The sequence below is a fragment of the Venturia canescens genome, chromosome 5 (assembly GCF_019457755.1).
Source record: "Venturia canescens isolate UGA chromosome 5, ASM1945775v1, whole genome shotgun sequence".
Classification (NCBI taxonomy): Eukaryota; Metazoa; Arthropoda; class Insecta; order Hymenoptera; family Ichneumonidae; genus Venturia; species Venturia canescens.
In genome coordinates this window covers 8,458,006-8,467,970 of record NC_057425.1, presented here as the reverse complement: position 1 = coordinate 8,467,970, position 9,965 = coordinate 8,458,006, and the positions used below count along the sequence as shown (strand labels likewise).

Here is a 9,965-nt window from a genome sequence, read left to right as displayed (position 1 = left end):
ATTTGTAAGCTTCCGGAACTACACTCGGGTTCAATGCGACAAATCCCGACGGGCTATGCAGCTACGAGCTCAAATTATCAACACGCGATTCTCCCTCCTTCGTCCCTCCCCTCTCTCTCGCTCCCTTTATTCGAGATTCTACCCTTCATTAAACATTCAAGTGCCATTACCGGAAATATAACGCTACAAACCTCATACTTTATTCCCATTTCTCACGTGACTTCCCTGTGCCAACTGATTTTATCCTTCATGAATATGAAATAATCCGCTATCTCCTCGGATTTTTAACGATTTCTCGTTGATTTAGAGAAATTCAATTTTTTTTTAATCTTTGGCAGAGTAAATTCTTCCTCGTTTCTATCCTTTTTCTCTAGAGTTTATTCAGTTTGTGCATTATTTATTCACAGTTTTGTTTATTAATTCGAAAATGGGAAAAATATGATTTTCATTAGATTGGAAACGAAAACAAGTGAAAATCAATCCGCTTCGAATCGCGTTATTGTTTTGATCGATTGCGAATGTTCAGCTCAAGTTGTCGAGACAGTTATTGGATAGGATTTCGTCAATCCAATTAGAATCGAGTGGATTCGATAGAGACGGAGAGGGTGTCGAGTACCTTAATACAGCATGTGATCAAATTCGTCCCCTAAGCCGAGCTGCCGCCTTGAATCTATGAATAATTCCTAAATATAATAATTGTCTCAACGAATTCGTGACTCGGCATAATTGGAAAAAGTCACGAAATTTCGTAATTAAGTCGAGCGAAACTTTGCGAGTGGCCTACATTTTTTCTTATCTAAAGTTCAAGGAGACTCGTTACTTTTTTAGTTCCCACCACTTCTGTTGTTTTTTTTTTTGAGAGAATTTGTAAAAAAAACTCGAAATTTTTTCTTAAAATCATTATTTCTAAGAAATAATTATTTTTATTTTTTTTTAATTCGATTTTTCGCACTTTTTCTCGTGCTTAAACTGATACTTCATTTTTCTCTTCTCCTTACAGTCGCTCGTTTAATTCGATCACGAACAATAAGTCTGAAACGGATACGCGATATCATTGCTCGTTCGAAGTGGAACAACAGGGAGAAACGCACAGGTCAGCCACGGGTTTACACTCCGGGATATATCCCTGACCCCAGAAGTGAACTCGGAGACCACACTCGTACCTAATCTCACTAAGCATTTTTATGGCTGCTTTTAGGAATTGTAAAAGCTACGGAGCCGATTAAACAGAAAACAAAAAGGAACGAAAAAATAAAAAAAAATAATGGACAAATCCTGAGCATTGTTGTAACACTTTCCTCACCGATATTCGAACGCTCGAGCCAGCAACGAAACTTTTTTATGTTCGGAGGTTATCGATACTGACGATCACGAGCCTCGTGGAGGTGAAATAACATTTTAATCGTTAGGTAGCTTTGCGTGTTTTTCTTATAATTAGGATTTTTCGACTAGCGTTTTCTTCATCGTGCTTAAGCCTCGCTCGCTTTCATCATTTGGAACTGCACTGGCCATGACTCCAATGATCGTTCGTTGAAAATCTGCAAGTTTGAAAAAATTCATAAATCGATGGTTCAGAGACTCGAATACCGTTAGGCGAAGTGGAGCATGAACTCAATCAGCAAAATCTTCAGGCTTATACTGCCGCGAAGAAATAATACGATCCAACTTTTGTTGTACAATCGATTTAAACAGTCGGGATTTTTGTATTCTTCAGAGGCGAGGAATATTGAACGAAAAATAATCAGTGGGTTTCATACATTAATTATAAATTGATCAGTTTTTTTTGTTATCACCTTCGATATGAATTCCAATATGCATCGTAGTGAAAGCTCATTTTTTGCTCGAACTCCCCACTTATATTGTACGATCGGTGGATCCGAATTAGGAACTTCCCCACGTTCCAAATAGCCTTGTTTTACAAATTTCTGCGGACAATATTAAAATGTTGATCGAATATTCTGCAATATAAAGTAAAATAGGATTTTCCAAACTCACTTCGTTTAACAAATGTTTTACGTCACCGAAGTAGTCGTGGAAATAATTATTGTCTTCGACAATCTCCAGTCCCTTGAGCAGCTCATGTATATCCTCTGGAATTAAGAAAAAGTCACGACGACTTGTGAATAAAATGTGATAAAATTCTTATATTTTGATCAAACGAGAAGAATCTCTTTACTGGGAACTTCTTATGGTTTTAAAAACTTTTTGTACCAGCCGTGCATTCTGTTTCAGGCGACATGAAAATATGCGCAAGTAGGATAAACAAAAGCACCATTTCAGCTCGCTCTTCGGTCGAAAATTCAAGGCAATCTCCAACATTTTCCAGATCATTGGTAAGAATCCATTTGGCTCCTTCCAATTCCACGAGATTGTAGCCAAATACCTTTCCTCAAAGAATTTATATGTGGAAGAGATTTCGTTAATAGGGTGTTGAAAATACAATCGTAGTTACTTTGTAGAATTTTTTGAGCTTATATTCTAGAGAAGCTCTCATGCGTTTTGTACGAAAGAATATTTTGTACTGCTCGTGGAGTCTGAATTTTCTAAATTCCACGTTAAAAATGTTGAATTTACGAGTCTGAGAAAAATATGCAATTTTTTCCAGTGATCTCAATGTGTTTTACCTCTTTCAATTTTGATTGAACTTTGGGCATGAGAGACTTGTAGTATTTAACATGATTAGGCAAAGCATATTTGATGATATTGGCTCGTTGAATGGGTACTTTGTCTCGATCCATGAGTAACATATACTTGATGACTTTGCCGATTAAAATGTTTTCTTCTTCCATGGGAAGTGGTGGAAGCTTTGTTCTTTGAGTTCCTTGTGTAAGATTAAATGCTGATTCATCCATAGTTCTCACGCTTTGCGATGCTTGTGACGTTGAAGGTCTCTGAGAACTTTGTGGCATTTGAGAACTTCGATGCAGCTGAGAGTTTCTATTTCTTGTTGAATTCTTTTCGGAACGATGTTGTGAACTTTGAGAAACTTCAACTTCTTCCACTTCATGATCAGCATAGCGCTGGGGCCGCTGCGAAGCGGTCTGACGTCTTGATCGTTGAGACATTGTGATACTATCGGAAATAATAGAAACTGATTCAAGGAATTCTTTCATTAGTAACCAATCATCTTAGGTTACTGGAGGGAATGGAATGAAATATTTGGAAAAATTATTTTTTCCAAAAATCAAATAAAAATATTCAAGATCTTCCAGATATGCGAATGATCTTTGAAACTGTAGTTTTGAGGTTACAAAAGTCTTAATTTTACTAATGCATGCTTGGAGATTCAAGAGAAGCTAACAATGTTCTGATGATTGAAAATGAAGATCTGAGAGTTTTTGCCACGTGAGAATGGAGTATATACGTACTGTGTTGTAGCGGGTTATTTATTTATTTTTCGATTTCCGAAACAGGCTTCCACGAACGATTAGTTAGTTAATTAATTCATTCATTCCTAGTACGATTAATTAACATGGATAAAGATATTACAATCGGTTAATTTATTGTTATATGCAGTAATAATGTATGATAATCCACGAAAGCTGAACAAAATGTTTTTAGAAAAATACTCGAACTGAGCGGTTGGGGTTGAGTGTTTTTCTGCGTATTTTCGAAAGCGTAGAGCGGGCAACCGCGCGTTGTGTTTTGGCTGACAGCGCTGCGGCGTTTTATGCGACTAACAAGCAACCCGTTGCACGGTCGGTGAGAAAAATCAACGCTTGAATAATTCCACTCAATCGATCTATATTTATCCAGTGAGAAATTATGTCGCGGCCAAAGATGGTGCTGTCAGTGTGTTCATCAAGAGCCGGTAAGAAAATTGTCTTATATATCTATAGAGCAAACCTGAGTTAAATGACGCGAGTGTTCAACCGCAATAATTCCAAGAAAAATAAATCATAATTAGAAAAAAATGCTTCTGATTACGGAAGTTTCACGTTTTATTCGGCAGTAAGATTCACGACATTTGAATGACACGTTATTCAATGACGATCCAAATGTACAAATCTTTCAACCAATCATATATTGGTCAATCCCTTCAAAAATGATGAGGCTCCAAAAAAACAAACGCGATTACAAATTTACAGAACAGGTAACAATCGTATTATTATTGCGGCGTGTTGGCCAGAGAATAACTCGCCCACCATGCAACGTGTTGTGTCCCTCGACAAGATAAATATAGCGTTTTGGTAGTGGGCAGGGAGTCGCACATTTCCGCGTGTCATTTAGACCAAGAGTTATTTTTCTCTTACATATTTTTTTCCGTAAAAGCAGCAACCGTTACTGCACCTCGCTTAGTATAACCTTAAAATAGTCATCATCCATGTTTTTATTATTGAACATTTTTAAGTTGATTAATCAATCCTGAAGTTTTACTTGAATGATTATTATCGTAAGTTTTAACTTCAATTTTTCGAAACTTTACGACGATTCGTACATTTTGTCATTGAATTTTCACTGAATGCGACTTCGTCGTGTCTGCGTTATCGCGAGGAGAATGCTACACAATTTAACCTCAAAATCGCACACCTCTGAACATTTTATGAGAGAAAATTGAGGTGATTTTTGATACCACTGCGTGAATTCTGTTCGGAAAAAAACACTTCAGGCATCCAGTGAAGGTGTGATCAATTCAGAATTTTTACGAAGGTACGTATCAGAACGAAATTAACATGCAGTGAAAGACAAGCAACATTTTTTCTCCACGTCATATGCACACGCTTCAAAGTTTTTTTTCCCGATTTTACTCGGCCGTTCGATTTCTTGACTGTTCTCGTCTACTCGAGATCCGCAGTCTCTGTAGCACGAGAGAAAAAAGTAGAGAGAAAAAGAGAGAAAAGAAACAAAGTCTCGCGGGATCTCGGATGACGACGGCTGCACCTGTCTGGCCGTCTGCCTGCAGTCCGATCGGCGCCAACGTCACTCTCTCTCTCTCTCTCTCTCTCTGCTCCTCTCCTCTCGTGCAAGATCATCTCTCTTGTCTCATTCCAACACTCCGTGAAGCTAATTCCATTGGGACGCGCGGGCGACAATAGAGCCACCTTCGACTCGTTCGTCTTCTCTTGCGGTGGTCTATTCTCTCACCTACTATTCTTCCGTTTTTTGACTCGCCCTCTCGCTACAGTTCGTCTTTTGTCATTACAGCCAAATTTTCGTCGAGTCTCTTGGAACGTGTTCACGTGGATGCTTCGAAAAGTCGTTCTCGTGGACGGGAGGCGAGCGGTGCTCGCGATCAAGGACTTTTCGTGTTCTACTTTCGGGGGATAGCGCGATGTTGCAACTTTTCTCACGGATAAAAAAAGCAGCGGATGATGAATGTATCGACCGCGAGGACTCGGATCGCTGACCTTGATTTTTCGTTTCGACGATTTTGCTATGAAGAATAATATCGTCGAGTGTCGTCAAACGCTTCCTCGTTTGGAAGTTAATATCCGAGGATGGAAAATAGCACTAGCATTTGTTCCCTCCAACAATTCGATTCCTTCGAGTCGAACTTGCGGACGAATCTTCTCCTCGAAGAAGAATAAAAATAAGTAGAAGAAGGAGGACAAGAAATGCAAGATTGTTGCATCGGAGTCTGCGGACTGCACTGAGGAAATCTCAAGAGTCTCGCACCGCTGGGCGAAACAATGGGCCGTTAGGCTTATCTCGTTGGGTATTGTTGTTCGCATCGAGGGCGAAGAGTGCAGATAAGTGAGAAGAAGTTGGGTCGCGTGAGGAAGGAGACGAAAAAAGGATAAAAGAGGATGGTGAAGATCGATGGAGGGATGCAAAAGGTAAAAAATGAGCAAGATAAAGGGCAGAAGAGGATACGACGGAGGTAAAAGCAGAGAAGAATCCTCGATGAACACTGCGAATCGAGTACCAATTTGCCCCTGTGACGTCGAGTCCGCGCATCTGCGAGGACGACCAAGAGCCAGCGCATTTTATCTCCCTTCTCAACTCCCTTGCTCTCTCTCTCTCTCTCTCTCTCTTTCCAGCACCTTCGTGTGACTCTTTCGGTGAGAATGAACGACTGGATAACGAGAGACGTACCGGGGGCTCGGCCCACACGATAGGGTAATAAATAATTGCCTAATTACGGGTTGCACTCAAGATCATTCGAATGAGGGGGGGGATCCGAATCGACGCCCCAAGATTTCGGCTTCAACGCTCCGCGCTCCATTTCTTCATCGTCATCATCATCATTATTATCGCGAGCTCAACGATTGCGTATTCGAGCTTCATACGCACTAACACACTGCTGCTCAAGAAACTTCGGACTTCATTATTACATTGAATATCTTTTTATTTATTTCTTTCGCAAGCACTGCTCCTCGCAATCCAGTTTCAAACATACGAACGAGATCGAGTCAAACGAAAATATCCATAAATGGATTAAAAAATGGTCAATTAAAAAATGCCTGAAAATTAAGCCTGTCGGTACCATAAAATAAGTTCTTTCAAAACTAATTAATCTTTCGAAGCAAATTAACAAAATTGTCGTCTTTTCTGTTTCTCTGCTTTAGATTTTGCTGATATTATTGGAACATCCGAGTAGAGACTCGAATCCTCGCTATTTCTGCGTCCAGGTCCGTCATTGAGAATATTTCAATCAAACTGTAAAGCATTTGCTGTGTTGGTACATGTGATTTTATCTTGCTTGTGCGTATAGATTGGTCACATCGGTAGCAAAATCATTGGAGAAAATGTGAGCACGAGTTGCCTGCGCCCCGGGCGTGTAACGCATATCGATATTTGCATTTTTCTTTATGGCTCTATTCTCACGACATGGCAAAGCGTTTGATTGAGACATAGATGAATATGCGAGTTCTGAGTTGAATGGAGGCCGCGTGGAAGCGAAGAAAACAGTCATCATTTTAATGAGTGTTATTAAAAGCTGTGGCAGCTGAAGACATTTGAATGGGAAGAAAGACGATTCGATCGATTAGCCGTAATGAATCAATGGCTTTTGAAACGAATCGACGCTGAGAAAACGTGCGGACACTCGCATACAGGAAACGTGAAAATTCATAAAACCTGGAAATTTAACAGGAATTAAAGTAGAATCATAATGGAAGAGGATGAAAATAGGAATGAAGATTATATGAAATGAAAGAGAAAGAAAGACATCAAGAGAAACTTCCAAGTGTCGATACACCTGTTGCGGGGGCATATTATCACGTTCTACTAACCGACTCCAGCGTAATGACAAGCTGCGCCCGGCACGCGGTATGCCCCGAAGGATCAGAGAATTACTCGCGGCTTCTCCTCTCCGAATACCTTCTCACGAGATGCTATAATGTGGTGTACGGCGTACGGCATATTCCATCGAGAGTTATATTAGTGGCATATTATGATATTCTTGCTCTCGATTTTTTTTTCTTCTTTTTTTCCATGCTCAGCCATGATTACCTTCGTTATACGTATTCCAAAGGATCTTGCAAACCCTGTCTCGTCTCCCCTCATGTTGACTCGGTTCTGCGTTGCGTGTATTGAATCTGGGATTGGAAGGAGTTACTGTTACATCGAGCTCGTTAAATATGATTGGAAACAAAAGCAACTTTTCAGGAACTTTTGTCGAGTGATTGCAACGTCGGTTGAAAGCTCGAAACTTTTTGTAATTCTTTATAAAAGCTGGCCAAAGAGCACGAAAAGTTGATCAGGGTTGACACCGACCCGTCAATTTGTGCAAGCGGCATCGCTTCGAATGTCAAAGATCGTTTTTTGGGAGGAGCCCAGTAGCCAAACGTCGAATGTAGCACCAGAAGTTGGCAGTGGCTGAGTGACGAACGTTCGTAAGCATGAGCTCATCGAGGTAATCCTCCGAGAAGCTTGAAGCCGGACATTCGCGCACCTACGCGGATACGCCGGGGGATCTGAAGCGATGTAGAAGGAGATGTGACGGACTGGGGGACCCGGCGCCGCACTGTCGCTGTGTGTACGCGTATAGGTTCAATCCTAGCAGTGAAATTGTGTTATAGAATTAAAGAGAGGGGGAGTGAGAGGATGGAGACTTGGGCGAGTCTCACGAGGAGCGAACTGCTCTCACGCCAGATCCCGGGAGCCCGTTGCAGTGCAACACACACAGCAGAACTGCACGATGTCCTGGATCCTCCGCCTCTTCCTCTCCTTCCTTCCATTTCTGGTGGTGCATTAATTAAGCGCAGATGCCGATGCCTTGTCACCCGCCATTTGCCATTCGCGTTTGGCCAGAGAGATATGAGAGTGAGAGAGCAGCCAGTGGGGGAGTGATAGGGAAGAGAAGAAAGGGAGAGTATAGACTCGGAGTAACCAGGACCAGGGTGAACCGGTGCGTTGTGGTTTGGGCGGCACCTAATTCATCCTCGTTCGTCCGGATCGTGTCCGTCCGCCTGTCTTGCTGTTGCCTTCTCACACTCTGCACAATATACCCACGCCGCAGCCTAACCTGCCCTGCTTGTATTCCTATATCTGCATACACGTACATCCATGCGGATATAGGTATCGGTCTGTAAATGGCAAGAGCCCAACTGGTATACATTTGCACGTAACTCGTTTGGATGGGGGAGCTGATTCTGTACGAACTCTTCTGATTCAACCGCGGACGCATCCCCATAGTGGAATGAGGTCTGATCGAGCCACGATCGATTTTATTAGCGTTCAATGTGCGAGTGTGTGTGAGAGTGGCTTGGGCAGTTGTAGAATGCAATTGCAAAGTCATTCTGATGAACGGCCACGATTGCTGCCAATGATACCCACATATTGACAAATTTTGTTGGTCTATTTGAGGATAAGTGGTCCATAGTAGTTGGCGCAGGTAAACTCAATCATTCGTTGCACCTGCTGGGGTCGCTCGCGAGAAGAGGCGATCTGCGGCCCTGCCCCTGGAATATAAAGTTTTTTCCTTCACTTTTTTATTTTTGCATCGAACACTCGATGACACGTCTCCCTGGATATAGTGTTGGTTCTCTTACGACCACGCTATACGGTAGGTGTCGCACGATCAGATTTCTCCTCTCTCTCTCTCTCTCTCTCCGTTTCTCATTCGCTCTCTTTCTCGTTTTATAGCACACCCGATCTCACGAAAGCTGTAGCAGACACGTATAATCACCCCCCAAACGGTATAATGGATGTGGCATTCCTGAAACCGGCGGAGGACATCACGAGATAAAAAAAGGAAAAAGAAGCCCGGCCGGGCAACCGAGAGATGATCCGACGCACCTGTTCCCAGCGACGACCACGGAGACGACGAAGACGACGACGAAATTGCTACGATTGCTACCTGGGGCGATCCTGAGACTTCCTCCACGTTCCGTCGCCGAGTGTTCGTCCTTGGAGGTGCATCAAAGGTTTGTGGATCAAGGCGTTTTCGAGCCGTTTTTCCCTCCTACCGAATACACTACCAATTTTGGAGACAAGATAGATCTTTGGTTGTTTTGCTTTAATGCGGATTCGTTGGTGTCGGAGTCACTGATTTTTATCTTCAGGTTGCATTGGGAACGAATCGACAATGTCCCGTTTCATTATCTCTTCCTTCCTCTCTTCCTTCTGGCTTTATTTATCGCTCGAAACAAAGGTGCTAGCGCGGCAGTGTCGAGAAAAAAACAACAGCCCAAGGATAGAGAACACGTTTAGGGAGCAGGTAGAGAAATTCGCGGAGTCTTTTCTTCACCTGATCCTCGGCTGGGCGCCGGTGCCAAGGGATCTCTGAGGTTTCGTTCCAAGGGCCTCAAACAAACGATCTTATGTATAATATATAAAGTTATATGCTACAAGATCCATACATAAAAGTATATGCGTGAACCTGTACGCGCCCCTCGAATTCAACCTATTGGACCCGGGTGCTAGAAGCGTTTCGTTGTTTCTTTTATTCCCTTTACCTCTCCTCTTGCTTCGCAAGAGGTCCTCACCAGGCTCCCGGGAGATAAATAAACCCGAGCTTTACACGCTTTCATAGCGCGACCGGTTCACGGCAATAATAGTGGGAGAAACGTTCCGAGATG

General features: G+C 42.3%; 1 protein-coding gene and 1 long non-coding RNA gene across 3 annotated transcripts; one reads left to right on the top strand and one right to left on the bottom strand.

Moving 5' to 3' along the window:
- Positions 1–360: 360 nt before the first annotated feature.
- Positions 361–3,618, bottom strand: MAGE. Of its 2 annotated transcripts, none has more exons than XM_043418589.1 (6): positions 3,369–3,618; positions 2,625–3,091; positions 2,212–2,383; positions 1,996–2,090; positions 1,794–1,925; positions 361–1,538 (listed from the first exon to the last, which is right to left on the bottom strand). In XM_043418589.1, the coding sequence occupies exons 2-6, from the start codon at positions 3,063–3,065 to the stop codon at positions 1,470–1,472; spliced, it is 909 nt and encodes a 302-aa protein (XP_043274524.1). In that variant the 5' UTR covers positions 3,066–3,091; positions 3,369–3,618; the 3' UTR covers positions 361–1,469. The 2 variants fall into 2 exon arrangements, with proteins under 2 accessions (XP_043274524.1, XP_043274523.1); XM_043418588.1 differs by having other exon boundaries at positions 2,625–3,072.
- Positions 3,619–7,653: 4,035 nt separating this feature from the next.
- On the top strand, positions 7,654–9,740 carry LOC122410452 (uncharacterized). Its single transcript, XR_006260942.1, has 3 exons — positions 7,654–8,950; positions 9,031–9,311; positions 9,450–9,740. It is a non-coding gene; the product is annotated as an uncharacterized lncRNA (long non-coding RNA).
- The last annotated feature ends 225 nt before the right edge of the window (positions 9,741–9,965 follow it).